The sequence below is a fragment of the Mustela nigripes genome, chromosome 10 (genome assembly GCF_022355385.1).
Source record: "Mustela nigripes isolate SB6536 chromosome 10, MUSNIG.SB6536, whole genome shotgun sequence".
NCBI lineage: Eukaryota > Metazoa > Chordata > Mammalia > Carnivora > Mustelidae > Mustela > Mustela nigripes.
The window spans coordinates 31,914,152-31,932,433 of record NC_081566.1 but is presented as its reverse complement, the minus strand read 5'-3'; the positions used below and the strand labels follow the sequence as shown (position 1 = coordinate 31,932,433).

The 18,282-nt window shown below is 41.1% G+C and overlaps 1 protein-coding gene across 4 annotated transcripts in view; it reads left to right on the top strand.

Annotated features, from left to right (window-relative positions):
• Positions 1-18,282, top strand: part of HHAT (hedgehog acyltransferase) — a 360,097-nt gene that overhangs the window by 29,799 nt on the left and 312,016 nt on the right. The window contains exon 1 of one of the 4 annotated variants that reach the window (XM_059412953.1): positions 3,264-3,423. The exons of 2 other annotated variants lie outside the window; for them this stretch is intronic. In XM_059412953.1, the coding sequence (XP_059268936.1) occupies positions 3,290-3,423 (134 nt within the window). In that variant the 5' untranslated portion in view covers positions 3,264-3,289. Of the gene's footprint in view, positions 1-3,263; positions 3,424-3,686; positions 3,860-18,282 lie in introns of those variants that run through there. One more of the 4 variants, XM_059412954.1, reaches the window with a different exon arrangement.

Sequence of the window (18,282 nt, the reverse complement as noted above, 5' to 3'; positions counted from 1 at the left end):
AAGCCACAAGAAAACAAAGGATAAAGATAACTTGGACTTCATCAAAATGAAAAACTTCTTTGCATCAAAGAATACAATCAACAGAGTAAAGGGGCAACCTGTGAAAAAGGAGTAAATATTTGGAAGTCATTTATCTGATAAGGGGTTAATATCTTGAATATATGAAGAACTATAGTTCAACAACAAAAAGACAAACAATTTGATTTAAAAATGAGCAAGAGACTTGGATAGACATTTTCCCACAGAATATAGGTAACTGGTCAATAAGCACAGAAAAGATAATCAATATCAATAATTATTAGAGAAATACAAATCAAAACCACAGTGAGATATTATCTCACACCTATTAGGAGGATTGCTGTCAAAAAACACACACAAACCCCAAAATAACAGCATTGGTGAAGATGTGGGGAAATTGGAACCCTTGTGCAGTGTTGGTGGGAATGTAAAATGGTGCCCTTGCTATGGAAAACAGTATGATGGTTCATCAAAAAATTAAAAATAGAATTACTATATGATCCAGCAATTCTGCTTCTGGGTAGATAGCTAAAAGAATTGGAAGCACAGTCACCAAAAAGAGTTACTTGTATACCCATGTTCATAGAAGCTTTATTTATGATAGCCACAAGGTAGAAAGAACCCAAGTATCCATCTACAGATGAACGGATAAAAACGTGATCTATATGTACAGTGGAATATCATTCAACCTAAAAAGGAAGGAAATTCTGACACAGGCTCTAATAAGGCTAAGCCTTGAGGGCATTGTGCAAAGTGAAATAAGCCATTCACAAAAGGACAAACGCTGTATGATTCCATGTATATGAGGTACCTAGAGAATCAAATTCATAGAGACAGAAAGTAGAATGGTGGTTGCCAGGGCTGAGGGTAGTAAAGAGTTATTATTTAATGGGTACAGAGTTTCAGTGTTGCAAAATGAAGAGTCTGGAGTTTCATGATACTGTGAATGAACTTAACACCACTGAACTGTACCCTTACAAATGGTTAAGACGGGGGCTCCTGGGTGGCTTAGTGGTTTTAACATTTGACTCTTGGTTTTGGCTCTGATTGTGATCTCAGGGTCTTGAGATCAGGCTCTGAGCTCAGTAGGGAGTCTGCTGAGATGCTCTCTCTCACTCACCCTTTATGTCCCTCCCCCGAGACCCCACATACATGTGTAAGCTCGCGTGCTCTCTCTCTGAAACAAAATAAATCTTTAAAAAAAAATGGTTAAGATGGTAAACATTGTATGTGTATTTTACTACTACAAAAAAAGGTCTATGCTATTACGTTTGTCCTCTTCCAGAATGTAATCTGATGGGAGAAAAATCTAAGGCCTCATATGATTTGCTGAATTTTAAGAAATGTTTAAGTCACTTTAATTACCATATACTTATGTGACTGACTAAGTTGATGAATTCAACATTGGACTAAGAATTTGCTAAGGATAGTTTCTAGGTTAACAGATAACATGCAAAGTTTGTTAAGGTGTTTATATTTAGGGAAAATGTTTTAAGGAGATTTTAATATTTAGAAAGTCTCAGCATTAAGTATATGATTATACAAAAGTGAGATTCTAGAGTCCCTAAAATGAACTTTATGGAAAGAAAAGTTGTTGTTGTTTTTTTTCAGGGGTAACACATTAATTTTCTATTATAAAATTAATTTGTATTTAATAAAAATGTGGAAAAACTAAAAATAAAGCTAGTCCCACCACCCGAATTTAACTTTATTTCCTTTTCAATCATTTCCAATTATTTTTCCACACACAGGTTTAAAAAAGATATAGTTTGTCATGTCACATATGAATGGCAGCCATTATTTTATTTTATTATTAATATTTTTAAAGATTTTATTTGTTTATTTGACAGAGATCACAAGTAGGCAGAGAGGCAGGCAGAGAAAGAGGAAGGGAAGCAGGCTCCCCGCTGAGCAGAGAGCCCAGATGCGGGCCTGGATCCCAGGACCCTGGGTTCATGACCTGAGCTGAAGGCAGAGGCTTTAACCCACTGAGGCAACCAGACACCCCCACTTTGCACTTCTTTAAGCTTTCTGCAGTATGTTTCCTAATTGTGTATCCCAACAATTTTTTTTATTGGATTCTTTATTTATATGTCTTACTCACCTGCAGCTGACTTCCAAGTTTTCTTATTTAATCCATATATAATAATAAGTAACAACTTTGCATTATAGTGCCTGCAAGTACTTTTCCTAGTCTATTGCTTCTCTTTACATTTTGACTTTTTAAAATTTAATTGCTGTTTCTAATGTACTTATGACTATAACTGCCTTTATTTTTGTATGTGTTTTCAGGTGGCTGTGTTGTTTGTGTAGAAAGGGGTTACATGTAAAGGACAGAGAACCTACATTATTGTCTACTAGGGTCATTTAGAAATAATGTAGCAACTGTTATCTCATTCCTGCCTCCGAGTCTGCCACTACCTAAGCTGAGTTGTTATTCTGCCACTCCGTCTGTGAGGCTGAGGGTTCCCAGATAAAATACAGGTTGCCCAATTAATTTTAATTTCAGTCAAGCAACTAATACTTTTTTAAAGTATAAGTATATCCTAAATATTGCATGGGCCATACTGATATCTCAAAAGTATTGGTTATTCATCTGAAATTCAATTTCAATTGGGCAGACTGTATTTTTATTTGGTACATCTGGCACTTCTACTTGGAGCTAGTTTAACACCTGTTTACCTAAACCATCTTGTACTAGGCAGTGGGAGTGGCGGGTGGTGAGAGCTGAAAGAGAAGACAGTTCCTGTTCTCAGAGTTTATGCTCTGGTTTCTCGGAGAAATTTGCAGTCAGAAAGATAATCTCCTGAACTATTTCAATGACGGCTAGATTAAATTTAGAACCTGTGTTTTCCTACTGCCTAAGGCAGAGTTACCCACATTTTAACCACCTGAGACACCCGTCCCCTGGGAAGTGTGATTCCTTTGGCTTGAAGAGAGATTCAGATGCCTCTGGTTTTAAACCCAGGTGATGCTCTAGCTCAGGTAGGTCTGTGGAACTCTGGCAGGCTCTGTCCTCTGATTAACAGCGCTCAGCCAAAGTCAACGTCTACTCTTTACAACCCATTCTAAATCACTGGTATGTATTTTGCGGTGGTGATCATCTCTGTAAATGGCTTTACGGGTGATAACGTTCATCCCATTCGGTCTCCACTCTTAACTCTCGAGGCAAGCAGAGTTAAGTTTTAAAGTTAAGTATTAAGTAAGTTAAGTATTAAGAAAGTTAAGTATTTCCGCTTGACTGAGGAGGGCCGGGAGGCTTCCAGGGGCTATGTTCACACCGCAAGCCGTCAAGCAGCCCGTCCGCAAAGCCCGCCTTCCTTCCACCCCACCGAGCTACCTCCTCCCGCCTGCTGAGCGTCGTGGGGACCACTGGGCTGGATTTAGAGCCCCCTGGAGTTTCAGGTGATTTCCGCTCGGAACATGCGGGGCAGCCCCAGGCCCGCAACTAGCAAACGGATGGGGCAGACGCCGCCCGGCGGACAAACCCGCAGCCCCTGTGCGGGCGAGCGAGGAAGACCGGGGGGATGGAGTGGGGCGCCCGCCCGCCCGCCGGCCAGAACCCCACACACCGGGCGCTCAGAGGCCGGCTGCCTGGCTCCCGGAGCGCCGCGCGCGTCCAAGCTGGGCAGCCTGGAGCCGGGGGCGCGCGGGGGCGGCGGCGGAGGCGCGCTCCGAGCACGCGCGCGGGGCTGGTTCTCCCAACTGCCGCTCCCGGGGAAGAGGGCGGCTTCCCGGGAAGCAGGCTGACGCCGCCGCCGGGACTCGGAAGTGCCGAGAGGGTTGTTGGGGACTCGTGGCGCGCGTGAACACGGCGGTCGCTGCCCGGGACAGCCCGGAGGTTGGTAGCCCGGGCCCGTAGCGGGTCCCGGGGAGGTTACGTGCTGACTTGCGTGGTGTGCTCGCTGGAGAACCAGAAATGCTCTAGGCGTTTTCCGTTTCCTACCCCGGTTCCTGCGTGCGGGCCCGGGGGCGGGGCAGAGGAGGCGCCCCGTCCCGCGGTGGAGACAAAGGCGGCGTGGGCCGTGCGCCCCGGGCCACGCCGGGCTCCCGCAGGCGGGGCGGAGTCCGCGCACGTCCCCGCCAGCGGCCTCTCCCCGGGGTTGGTCCCTAGTTTCCGCTGGTCCCCCAGGCAGTGTTGGACGTACGCCGGTCCTACTGCTGCGGCTCAAGTGACCCCCGAAGTTAATTTATTTTGGTTTCTTCTCTTCAGACTCAGGTGCCGTCTTCAAAGTCTAGCCTGCAGGTGGCACCGGTCTTTTCGTGGAAAGGCCCCACCCCCACCCCCCGCCCCGGGCAGTCCAGGTATTGGGGTGGCCTTGGTGTTAAGAAATGTGCTGTTTCCTTGGTTCATGGCTTTTGGATCAGAGCTGTCCCACTAGGGGATTGGCGTCCTTGGTGGTCTGCATTTTATGGGGATTAGACTCACTGTGTCTGTCGCTGTGCTGTATTCCTCATTCATGCATTCACTCTCAGAGCTGGGCGCCTAGGCGCTATCAAGGGCTTACTTAAGTGCGGTGGGTACAGGAGACGAAAGCGAAGGCTTCACTGAGGGGGTGGTTTTTATACTGGAATTTGAAGAACTGCCGCTTTCATTCTTCATGCTCCATCTTTCCTATAAGTCTTATCCCTTTTTTCTCTGTGGCAGTCCGTACTTGTGATTAGTATAGAACAAGGACAGTTAGTTCTACCTGAAAGATTCAGCTAATACTAACAAGGCCCATGTGCTTGTCAGGTGCTGTGAACCCATTGTACCTAAATTACAATCACCACGGATGGTAGGTAGTGTTGTCCCTTTTCACGGCAGAAGAGAGGAGATGCCCAAGGCACAGACTAGTAGATTTCAGGGCTGAGTTTTACACTCCGTTTTCTGGATCAAAGCCTGTGCTGTATTTTTTATTTATTTTGCTCCCTCCTTGGGAAGCAGGTTAGATAGACTAACTTAGGGTCAAGGCTGAGTCTCCGAGGGACCAGTCATCATTGTGGGAGGCTAGATGTTGGTAGGAACTCTGTAGGTAACATCAAAAACTAGCCAGCCCAGGCCTTACTTATCTGTGTTTCCTGCTTGCAGCTCAGGGCCTGGCCAAGGGAAGATTCTCCTTAATTTTTGCTTTGGAGTTCCTTCCCTTGGGTGAAATCCTTAATTTCCTTGTAAGATTTTTTAAGTGTGTTTGCATGTGTGTGTGTTTGTGTACACACACATGAATGGACCTCTTTGGAGTCTGGGGAGGTCAATTTTTAGAAGGCATTAAAAAATAGAGTTACAGATTACATTGAAACAGTTATCAGAATAGTGTAACAAACCCCCACATTTGTGATAAGAGTATTTTGTGTTTATTAATGCACTAAGTAACCAAATTCAGCTGTATCAAATAACTCATAATTTAAAAGTAGTGAAGTAGTGATGCCCACATAAATGATATTTCCCAATATTTGCAATAACTGAACTGTGTAACGAAAGAATCTGATTTCTATTGGTGACAAAGTTGCCAGAACTCCTTCTAATATGGTTTGTTGTCATATTTATAAAAATCCTGCAGTTGTTCTAGAAGTTCATGAAAATAAAAGCTGTATGAGTGAATTTATAGGTTTGTGGCCTCCTGAATTCTACCTACGGATGTCTTGGAGGTGGTGGGATGGGTATCCGAGGTTACAAAGCACTTAGTGGTTGTTTTTCTTCTGAGAATTTGCTGGACACCCTAGAGCATTACAAATACCCATTTCTTTCTCTTTCAGTTAGTGTCTCCTTTTGCTCAGGTTCAGTTATTTCTAATGATAAAAGCTATTGAGAGGGAATTGTTGAATTGTTTATAGTCAATATAAACTCTGCTCTGCTTCTGTGGATAATTCTGCTGGAGAATATTCTTGTGTTAGTGGCTATGTGTTACATAGCACAGGAGAATTTTTTTTTTTTTGAGATTGCCTTTAAACCTAAATGGAGTATGATATTACCAGTGCCAGAGAAGAAAAAAGGTGTTCTCACTATCCCCAAAACATTTAAAAGATTTTAAATGTGAATAATTCTGGTAATATGTTGGAAAGTTCAGATAAAATGGATACTTAAAAAGAAAAACAAAAAACCCTTAACTAAGACATAAGAACTAGAAAAGCAAAATAGTCTTGTATCTATTAAAGAAATTAAATTTGTTGTTAAAATCCTTTCCAAAGCAAAATTTCCAAACCCACATGATTTCATAAGGGAAATAGTCCAAACATTTAAAAAACTGAAAAAGGAAACACTCCCTGGCAGCTTTTATGAGGCCAGCATAATCTTGTTATTAAAGCGTGATGAGGAAGAAATTTACAAGAAAATTCCAGGTTATAGTCTCACATAAAAGATGCAGAAGTCTTAATGATGTATTGGTAAATCATCTAACAGTCTATAAAAAGGAGATTAAACCATGACCAATTTGGACTTACTCTAGGAAGGGAAACTTTGGCTGACATCAGAAAGTCAAATGTAATTTAACTACATACACATAAAGGAGAAAAATTATTGACAAAATTGAACACCGATTCATGATAAAAACTTTTTGCAAGCTAAAACATTAATGAGAAAAATTAAAGATTTAAACAATGGAGAGTATGTCATTGCTCTGCAAATGAGTCTATAGATTTAGCACAATCCCAATCACAATTCTAGCAGACGTCTTTTCAAAAATAGAAGTTGATAAGCTAGTTCTAAAGTTTATTTGGAAATTCTAGATAATTTAAGAAAAAGCAAATTTGGATGTCTAGATCAATACATAATATGCTAGTATGGTATTGGCACTATGCTAGACAGACCATGGAGCTGAGTAGTGAATCCATAATCAGACTTACATCACATGTATGTGTGGTTTGTGACAAAAGTGACACCTCGGTGCACTGGAGAAACTATGGCCTTTTCAGTTAATGATGCTAGGCCAACTGGATCTCCATTGGACAAAATGAATCTTGGTCATCTACCTCATCCCATATACAAGTAGTAATTAAGATATATCACATACCTAAATGTGAAAGCTGAAATAATAAAGCTTCTGGAAGAAAGCAAAGTAAATTATCTTTATTACCTAGAGACAGTCAAAAGTTTGTGGGATAGGATGCAAAAAGCAACCAATTAGAAAGGAACAAGATTGGTAAGAACTTCTGTTCATTTAAAGATTCCATAAGGAGAGTGGGAAGTAAGCTACAGAATGGTGAAGATATTTGTAATTACATATATACAATACAGAACTCCTTCCCACAATGTAGAAACAACTTCTGCAAATCATTAGGGAAAAAAATGGACAGCCCAATAGAAAAATGGGCAAGTCACTTCCCAAAGGAAGATATCCAAATTCTTAAGCACATGAAAAGATGGTTAACCTCATTGGTAATTAAGAAAATACAAATTAAAATGAGAATGCGTTATCATTATATACTCACCAGAGTGAGGGCTAAGTATATGCAGGCTTCCCCCGCTATCCAAAAGCAGAGCGTTCTGTAAAATCTTTCATAAGCTGAAATGTGAAGCAAAGGAGGATTTACCATTAATTTATATGGAAAAATTTTGAGCATTCCAGACCCCCCAAAATAATCCCTCTTAAGCTTTTCTCATACCTTAGGATACATTTCGCTGGTAGATGCACAGAATAAATTAAGGCCAAGCACAGATGTTCACGGGCAAAGTTCAGAGCTCTGGTGACTTGATGCTGAGACCCTCAGCGTAGTAGTTTCCTGGGAAGGAGCCCCGGGGCCACTCTTGCTGCTGGGGTGTGTGCTCCCTCTGTAAGTGCTGGCTGCAAAACAAACATGGAGTGCCATTGTCTCCTCTTGCCTTTTTCTGTAGAAGTGGAAATCTTTGTATTTCTTTTGGTTAACAAAAATAGCTACTAATGTAGGTCTTTTGTAAAAGCAAAGTGGTATAATCTGACCTTTCAGAAAGTGGGGGATACCTGTCCTGGTTGGGTTGTGGACACACTGGAACTCTCATACATTGCTGCTGGGTATAAAACTTAGTGCAGCTGTCCTGGAAATTGTTTGGTGTATCATTTACTATATCTCCTATGACCCAGCTACTCCATTCTTGAATAAACACAGCAGACATGTGGGTACTGAAAGACATGTCAAAGAATGTACAGAACACTGTTATTCAAAATGGTCTCAAGTTGGAAACAACCCATATGTTCATCAGTAGTGGAATGGACAACTGCATAGTTTATACAAATGGACTGCTCTTCAGTAATGAGAATGAGAACAGATTGTGGATGAGCCTCGCATGAAGCTGAACAAAAGGAAGGTAGAAACAGCAGAGTGGGTTCAGAAACAGGCCCAACTGAATAAGATGATAGAAATCAGGCTAGGGGAATTTTGAGGCATTTAATTTTTTTTTTTAAGATTTTTTAAAAATTTATTCATTTGACAGAGCGAGAGAGAGACAGAGAGATCACAAGTAGGCCGAGAGGCAGGCAGAGAAAGAAGGGGAAGCAGGCTCCCCACTGAGCGGACAGCCTGACTCAGGGCTCAATCCCAGGACCCTGAGATCATGACCTGAGCCAAAAGCAAAGGCTTAACCCACTGAGCCACCCAGGCACCCCAAGGCATTTGATTTTTAATCTGAGTGGCAATGACTGGAGTGAATCTGCTTTTTGAAAATCTTAATTTTTAAAATTTTAACTAATTTTAAAAAATTTAAATTAATTTTAGGTACATTTTAATGCAAAGTTTACTTAAAGTAGTATATTATAAAATATTTGGTTCATTCAGATGCCCCTAATCTGGGGAGTGTAAGATGTAGTTGGCACGATTCCTGGTGATTAAAAAGGCTTAAAGTAGGTTAAGAATTTTCATGAGAGACCGTATAATAGCACATTAGTACCTTTTGTGAATTAGGGACTTAAAAAAGTGACTCCTTTCCCGCACTCTTTGACAACAGAGGTCTGGTTTAATGGCAGTTCCTAAAAAAAGACCTAGAGCTTTGTTTGATATTGAGACTGTTATCAGTGCGAGGTAGAAGCCAAAAAAATGCCAAGGTGCGAACTGAACACAAAATTTTGTTTTAGATTTAATTTTCTTACAATTTAAGTTTTATAACAGTTGAGTTAAAAATATTCTGATTTTTTTTTTTTTTAATGTAAATCCTTTCGGTTAGATACTTTCCTCCCACCAGGCAGGTGTGGCATGTTAGTTTCCTATTGTTTCTGTAACAAATTACTACAAACAGTAATGGCTTAAAGCAGAAGTTTATTATCACTTCTGGAGGTCAGAAGTCCAAAATGTGTAGGCAGGGCTGCACTCCTTCTTGGAGGCTCTAGGGCAGACTCTTTTGTTGTTGTCTTTTGATGCTGCCTCCATGTCTTTGCTTGTGAGCCCTTCCTTCATCTTCAGAGCACATTACGCTAACCTCTGCTTCTATGATCCCATCTTCTCTGTCCCGGACCCTCCCAGACGGACCCTTGCGATTGCACCGGGCCTAATTGGATGGTCAGGGCTAATGTCCCCATCTTTAACTTAATGGCAAATACAAAATCCCTTTGTTTTGTAAGGAACTATATTATAGGCTCCAGGAATGAACACATGGACATTTCTGGGAGTACCCTATTTGAGGGCTTTCCCAGATGGGATTTTATATTTTGCTTCACAAATAAGCTTCCTGAATCTCACTAGGAGCTCACTGATACTTGCTGAATGAAGAAATGGATCTAGATTTCTTTATTTAAAAGTATAGTTAATGGAAGAATAGAAGTCATGGTCCCTACTGTCTGCTACATTTGGAGTTTTAGGTTCAGGTCTAGACACCTGTACTATACAGAGACAACTAATTAATGGTAAAGGGTCTAGGAACTAAGTCACTGAAGAAATGGTTAAAGGAATCATGAATGTCTGTCCTGGAAGAAACTTTGGGATGGAGTGTGTGGCATTAATTATCTTTAAATATTTGAAGAAGTATTATTGGAGAAAACAATTAAGCCTTTTTAGTATAATAGCAGTAACATTAAAAACAAAAAGAATTACATTTTAGAACAGAACCCAAGGCACTGTTCTACCACTTTGTAAGTTCATCTGATCCTTACAGCAATTGCTGTTAATGCTGTTGTTGTTGGTTTTTTTTTTTTTAAGATTTTATTTATTTATTTGACAGAGATCACAAGTAGACAGAGAGGCAGGCAGAGAGAGAGGGGGAAGCGGGCTCCCCACTGAGCAGGGAGGCCAATGTGGGGCCCAATCCCAGGACCCTGAGATCATGACGTGAGCCAAAGGCAGAGACTTAACTCACTGAGCCACCCAGGTGCCCCATCCCTATTTATACTTAAGGAGATTGAGTCACGGGGAGGTTATGTAACTTGTCTTAGGGCATACAGCTATGAAGTAGCGAAGCTGGAGCTGGGATTGGAACTTTGGAATTCTGACACCACAGCCATCACCATGTAATCCCATTACCCTGCCTCCATGCCTTTAGTTCCAGAAGGTACAAATGGACTACTGACAAAAAGTTCTTAAAAATAGAGGGACCGGGGTGCCCAGGTGGCTCAGTGGGTTAAGCCTCTGCCTTAGGCTCCAGTCATGATCCCAGGGTCCTGGGATGGAGCCCGGCATCAGGCTCACTGCTGAGCAGGGAGCCCGCTTCCTCCTCTCTCTCTCTGCCTGCCTTTCTGCCTATTTGTGATTTCTCTGTCAAATAAATAAAATCTTAAAAAAAAAAAAAAAAAAAGAGGGACCAGTTTTTGAATTGATTTGAGGAAAAATAGGATAATAACCAGAACTGCTTACAAAAAGTTTCTCTGCCTCTTGATGTTACTGGAAATGGTCAGGTAGGTTTTTGTAAAAGGAATTCCCAAACTGACTAGAGATTAGATCAGATGACAGCAGGGTCCTTAGTGATTTTGCAGTTCTGATCTAGGGGAAATAATTATTATTTTTTAAATTTTATATACAAATAATCAATCTTCGTGACATTTTATGTACTAAAGCTCCCTTGTGAACTACAGTTTTCCCACTGACTTTCCAGAACTTCTCACATACTGGTGTGGTAGGCTGTGTCCCTGCCTGCTTTGAAGGTGCCATTGCTGTGCTCTCCTAATGAGGTAGAATCCCTCTTTTCGCTTGAGTCTGGACTGGTCTCTGCACCAACACAGTGTTCTGTGAATTTGGGAGCCTGGTCCTTAGGAGACCTCGCCCCTCCTGCCTTTGTTCTTTTGAACCCCTGAAGCCACTGTGCTGGGAAGGGTCGGGCCTCCTGGAGCAGCTGGATCTGTGTAGAAGAGAAGCGCCGCACCTGGCTGAGAATTAGCACCAAATACTAGGCGTGGGGGAGGTCATGCTGGCCCTTCCGGCCCCTACTAAGCTGTGTGGTGACTTGGTGACGCAAGTGATGCCAGGTGAGAGCAGGAGAATGGCCCACATAGCCATCCCACAGAATCACGAAGAAAGGGGATCTTTGTTGTTTTAAGCCACTATGTGTTGGGGTGGTTTATGGTGCAGTGAGACATAACTGATACATGGTATTTTGGTGCATGTTTGGAAGTAGTGTATGTATTTTAAAATATTCTGTAATGAGACAGATGTTCTGTCCCATCCAGCGGACCTCCTCCAAGCCACCGTCATCACTCTGTTAGTGGAGCCTTTCTGGGTTTGGAGAAAGAAGTATTTTTTGTTAGTATTACATAGTAAAGGAATAAGACTCTTTGTAAGACTCCTAAATAGGGTTTGGCAAAAACTGAAAGGACACAGTGTGTCTGGGTTTGGGTTTCCTCGTGAGAGTCCTGCAATTTGTATTATGCAAAATAAGTTTGTTTCATCAAACAAAGGAGCAAGTCTCATAATTTTTCCAAGTGTGCTAGAATATTATCCTACTCTTTCATTCTCTCCAAAGCCATTGTCATTTAAGTGTACATGTGCTCTTTTTACTTCTGTTACTTTGTGACTTCCAGAGTGCTCATTTGTTTCTAAATTTAGAATTATTTCAATTTTACTCAGCCCTTCTATGTGACTGCTGACTTTCCCTTCTTATATCTGAATACATTGGTCAGTCTTTTAAGGAAAGTGTGAGTTAGATGGTTCATGTGTGTTTTGATTACATCCAGTGGATTTACAAATTTTCTTCCTAGGGAGTATCTAAATTACGCATGACTTTAAATTTTTCTTTTGCTTTTATGTAGCTTGTATAACTCTCTAGTTTTCCTGATGGATTGATTTCATCATAGACATGGAAAAAAACGAATCAGATGCCCTGGTAAGAATAGGGAGGTGGCTGAATCACAGACCTGTAACCCGAAACAAATAATACATTGTATTTTAATTTAAAAAAATAGGGCTGAGGGAAGGCTCTGAAGTTAGACATGGTGGGTATGAAGCTAAGCTCTGCTGCTTACCAGCTATGTGACCTGGGGCAAGTTTCTTGACCTTTCTGGGCTTTGGTTTTCTTTTGTGTTAAATGAGATACCAGAAGTACCAACCTTGAGAAGTTGTTATAAAGATTAAATGAGATGATACTTGTAAAGTGCTTGCTTAGCATAGGTAGCCTATAAATAGCGCTTATAGTACAGCTGTTACTAAAGTATAAGAAAACTAAGTGGAGGAAAATTTCAGTTTAGGACATTGAGCAACTGGTAATTGGTAGAAGTGACGATGGTGATGCTGGTACCCAACGATTATTAGCTCAGTGCTGAGAATGTGGTTTTGAAAGTCCTCTGGTGCATGTGGGTACGTGGTTATAGCTCATTCAGCACTGGAAATAGCAAGACCAAGGAGTAGAAAACATTTAAAATGGAAGTGTTGGAATCCATTTGTAGCATGCATCAAAAATAAAGATACATTTTGAAGTGATATTGGAAATTGCCAGGGGAAAGCATCTAACAGAAGTTATGTTTATGCACATTTTTGGCTTTGGCATAGTGAGCTGTGCTTCTCTGCCAAGATTAAGGAACAGGATTTCTGTCTGTGAAAGTGGGAGCTGGGGAGTTGGATTCTGGTTTTTGCGCCATCACTGGCTTCTCTGTGCGCTTGGGCAGATCACTGCCTTTCCCTGAGCAGGATTCTGATTCCTGAAAAAGAGCTAACCGTTAGCCCTCCTGGTGAGGAGTAGAGTAGATGATGTCTTCAAAGCAGGTGGAGTGTTAAATTACAAAGTAAATGCAAATGTATGTTTCTTCAGTATAGAGAAAACTCTGTTAGCTGAGGAATCCTTGCCATTTTATAGCTAGGATTTTATTCTGTGGGCCTCTGGAGTTCTGTAAGCCTCAGAGAAATGCTTTTTTGAAATACCTAGCCTCATGGGCTCTTACTCCAATATACAGGTGAAATTCCTTGTTGCTCCAGTTTGACTTCTTTTCCTTTGATCCCAGAGAAACCTGCTATGATTTCCTTCCAACACCTGATATTAAATCTACTTTCTCTCTTTGTCTTCATTTGCCTCAAATAGTCACCTCTCATCAATAATATTTGGCTTTGAGATACTGTGATCTTACAGCTTTGGAGTTGCTGTTGTATGTTCTTTGTTTTCTTCTTTTTCAATCCTGTTCCTGGACTGGTTTCACATCAGTACGACTTAATTGTGCTTTACTTGTGTTGCTTGGTTCTAGAACTTTCTCTCTGCTTCCTTCCGAATTGCTGCTCTCCTTGCCTGCAGATGACCACACTGTCAAAGGGCTTCTTCCTGAAGCTTCACTCAAATAGCTAAATGTACAGGCTCATACACCTGAATTTTTTTCAGCAAATCAAATGCAAATTTGCAATTCTTTATCTTTTTTTTTAAATTTGATGCAGATAACGATTTATTACAGCCAGTACTTTATTGTATTTTGAAGTTCTCCATTATATAAAAAGATTGAAAATATAAAAAATAAAGAGAAAACAGATAATTAGGATATAATTTTATCAATAAAATTTTTTAAATTTCTTTTCAGCATAACAGAATTCATTGTTTTTGTACCACACCCAGTGCTCCATGTAATACGTGCCCTCCTGAATACCCTCCACCTGACTCCCCCATCCTCCCACCCCCCGCCCCTTCAAAACCCTCAGATTGTTTTTCAGAGTCCATAGTCTCTCATGGTTCACCTCCCCTTCCAATTTCCCTCATATCCCTTCTCCTCTCCATCTCCCCTTGTCCTCCATGTTATTTGTTATGCTCCACAAATAAGTGAAACTATATGATACTGACTCTCTGCTTGACTTATTTTGCTCAGCATATTCTCTTCCAGTCCCGTCCATGTTGCTACAAAAGTTGGGTATTCATCCTTTCTGATGGAGGCATACTACTCCATAGTGTATATGGACCACATCTTCCTTATCCATTCGTCCATTGAAGGGCATCTTGGTTCTTTCCACAGTTTGGTGACCGTGGCCATTGCTGCTATAAACAATGGGATACAGATGGCCCTTCTTTTCACTACATCTGTATCTTTGGGGGTAAATACCCAGTAGTGCAATTGCAGGGTCATAGGGAAGAGCTATTTTTAATTTCTTGAGGAATCTCCACACTGTTCTCCAAAGTGGCTGCACCAACTTGCATTCCCACCAACAGTGTAAGAGGGCTCCCCTCTCTCCACATCCTCTCTAACACACGTTGTTTCCGGTCTTGCTAATTTTGGCCATTCTAACTGGTGTAAGGAGGTATCTCAATGTGGTTTTAATTTGAATCTCCCTGATGGCTAGTGATGATGAACATTTTTTCATGTGTCTGATAGCCATTTGTATGTCTTCTTTGGAGAAGTGTCTGTTCATATCTTCGCCCAATTTTTGATATGATTATCTGTTTTGTGTGTGTTGAGTTTGAGGAGTTCTTTATAGATCCTGGATATCAGTCTTTTGTCTGTACTGTAATTTGTGAATATCTTCTCTCATTCCGTGGGTTGCCTCTTTGTTTTGTTGACTGTTTCCTTTGCTGTGCAGAAGCTTTTGATCTTGATGAAGTCCCAAAAGTTCATTTTCGCTTTTGTTTCCTTTGCCTTTGGAGACATATCTTGAAAGAAGTTGCTGTGGCTGATATTGAAGAGGTCACTGCCTATATTCTCCTCTAGGATTCTGATGGATTCCTGCCTCATGTTGAGGTCTTTTATCCATTTCGAGTTTATCTTTGTGTACAGTGTAATAGAATGGTCGAATTCATTCTTCTACATATAGCTGTCCAATTTTCCCAGCACCATTTATTGAAGAGACTGTCTTTTTTCCACTGTATATTTTTTCCTGCTTTGTCGAAGATTATTTGACCATAGAGTTGAGGGTCCATATCTGGGCTCTCTACTCTGTTCCACTGGCCTATGTGTCTGTTTTTATGCCAGTACCATGCTGTCGTGGTGATCACAGCTTTGTAGTAAAGCTTGAAATCAGGTAACGTGATGCTGCCAGTTTTATTTTTGTTTTTCAACATTTCCTTAGCATTTCAGGGCCTCTTCTGATTCCATACAAATTTTAGGATTATTTGCTCCAGCTCTTTGAAAAATACCAGTGGAATTTTGATCGGAATGGCATTAAAAAAGTATAGATTGCTCTAGGCAGTATAGACATTTTAACAATGTTTATTCTTCTGATCCAAGAGCATGGAATGGTCTTCCATCTTTTTGTGTCTTCTTCAATTTCTTTCATGAATGTTCTGTAGTTCTTCAAGTACAGATCCTTTACCTCTTTGGTTAGGTTTATTCCCAGGTATCTTATGGTTCTTGGTGCTATAGTAAATGGAATCGATTCTGTAATTTCCCTTTCTGTATTTTCATTGTTGGTGTGTAAGAAAGCCACTGATTTCTGTACATTGACTTTGTATCCTGCCGCATTACTGAATAGCTGTATGAGTTCTAGTAGTTTGGGGGTGGAGTCTTTTGGGTTTTCCATTTAAAGAATCATGTCATCTGGGGGCGCCTGGGTGGCTCAGTGGATTAAGCCGCTGCCTTCGGCTCAGGTCATGATCTCAGGGTCCTGGGATCGAGTCCCGCATCGGGCTCTCTGCTCAGCAGGGAGCTTGCTACTCTCTCTCTCTCTCTCTCTGGCTGCCTCTCTGTCTACTTGTGATTTCTCTCTGTCAAAATAAATAAATCTTTAAAAAAAAAAAAAAAAAGAATCATGTCATCTGCTGCAATTCTTTATCTTTAAGACCCTCTGCCACATGGCTCCTGCTTTCCCTTCACCTCCGCTATCTACGTTTGTACTTCTGCACATTGGTACTTCACTGACCAGTTTTCCCACGAAGGTGGCAGAGTTTCCGGGCCCCATCCCTTTCCCATCACACATCCTGGCCTCTCTCCTTAGCTCTCACATGTCAGTTACTTAGAGTAATCGGTTGGCATTTACTCAAACTCAGGCTATGCTGCTCTGCTATTGGTTGGCTTTTCCTATAGAAGTAATTTACAGATGGTGATTAGTTTCTAGGCTGTTTCACAGATAGATACCCACAAAGTTGATAATGCTATTGCAGGACAGGATCTGTAGTTGAACAACAGAAAAGAAGCATTACTTATACGTTTGAGTAAGGACCTCTTTGATTTCATCATGATAGCCTATCCCTAAAGAAGAGCGTGCTTGTTTAGAGAACGAGAAATGGAAACTTGAGAACTTTCTGAGTGTATTTAGGAACCTTTTGGATTTGGATATTTAAAAGTTCTAGTTATATTCCCCAATGTCCAACTTGCCTTTTCTTTGATACTGTTGGGTTGTTAAATTCTTTAAACATATCTGCTCTGATTTGCTTTCTAAGGGCACAGCTGAGATTAATACAGAAGAAAACACTAAGGAGAGGAATTTTCTTGAGATAGGTGGGCAAGAGCTGAAAAGAGAGGTATAGGGAAGAAGGACTTGTTAAGAAGGACATGTGAGTGTGTGTGTGGTGGTGGTGGAGGCTTTTTGGTCTAGTCTGCACATTTTATTTATTTTTAAAGATTTTATTTATTTGATAGAGCACAAGTGGAGGCAACAGCAAGGGAAGAGAGAGAGAGAGATGCAGACTCCCTTTTGAGCAGGGTGCCTGATGTGAGGCTTGATCCCAGGACTCCAGGATAATTCCCAGGACCCTGGGATAATGACCTGAGCTAAAGGCAGATACTTAACTGACTGAACCACTCAGATGCCCCAGTCTCCACGTTTTAAATGGGGAAGAGGCAGCCCCGCTACTTTGTTGCTTGTAACAATGTATCTTTGTGTAGGTGTCTGCAAAAGGTACACAGTATAGCTAAGAGCTCCAGAAAGGGAAATGTTTTAACACTGAATTTTTTTTGTTCCACACAGTTCATTAATGCAAAGGAATTGTCCTAGAAGAGAATGTCCCTGGAAAGCTTCAAAACAGCAGGGCTTCCAGAACTTTCCTTTAATCTCTAAGATTATGTTCACATTTCAGTAGCATTTTTAGGGGTTCAGACTTTGCTAATCACATATTCTTAATGGAGATGAGGAGGCCATCCAATGTAGTACCAACATCCTTTGAAAACGGAGAGGATAAAGGTAACCTCCCACTAAAGGGAAGACTACCATATGCCCACAAAATTCTACAAAGAGATTCTAAGTATTCTAGGTATTTAAAATGCCTAGAATTTTAAATGCCAGGTATTTAGATTTTAGATGCCAGGTATTTAAAATTAAGTTTGAGTAGAAATGCTTAAAGCTAGAAATGGTTCTTAAAAATAGCAGGGGGACCTGAGAAGGCATTGTTGAGGGTTTGAGAGTGTCTGTGGTTGAAAGCATAAGTGCCTGCTTCTGGATCCCTGAGGTGGCCGGAGGCCAAATTGCCTGAGCAACTTTTAGGTCATTGCCAGTTGGTACTCTGGGTGGAGGACCGCTGACTCTGACCTCCTATTTTCTGAAAGCCAAAGTTTATCTTTTTCTACTCTGTCTCTCTTAGCTTGAAGAAAGGAGTTTGTGCATGGTAGATTATGAGCCAGGCTGTAGAGACAAGTGACTTTTTAAACTGGCTGGATGTGGCTGAGGGGAAGCATGGAGTCTCAGTGGGCCCAGGACCAGGGTTTGAGCACTGGCTCAGTTTTTTCTCACTGTGTGGTCTTATTCTGCTTCACATTTTTCATCTGTAAAGTGCCTGTCTCTCTTGCTTGACCTTGTTCATTAGGGTGATCATTCAATAAAATGAGATGTGTGAATTCTGATTCTTGGCATTACTGTCTCACATGAGAAATGCTTGCTTGGGGCTTAAAATTTTGCTCCTTATTTGGCATCCATTATGAGACATATTTGAGAGGCTTCATTAAAGCACTGAGAGCCATTTAACTAACTCTTTGTTACTTGGGAGCTGATCATTTAATTTGTAAATTAAATTTAGGAATTTTAGGACTTCCTATCACCTGTTCTAATACTTAGAATATAGAC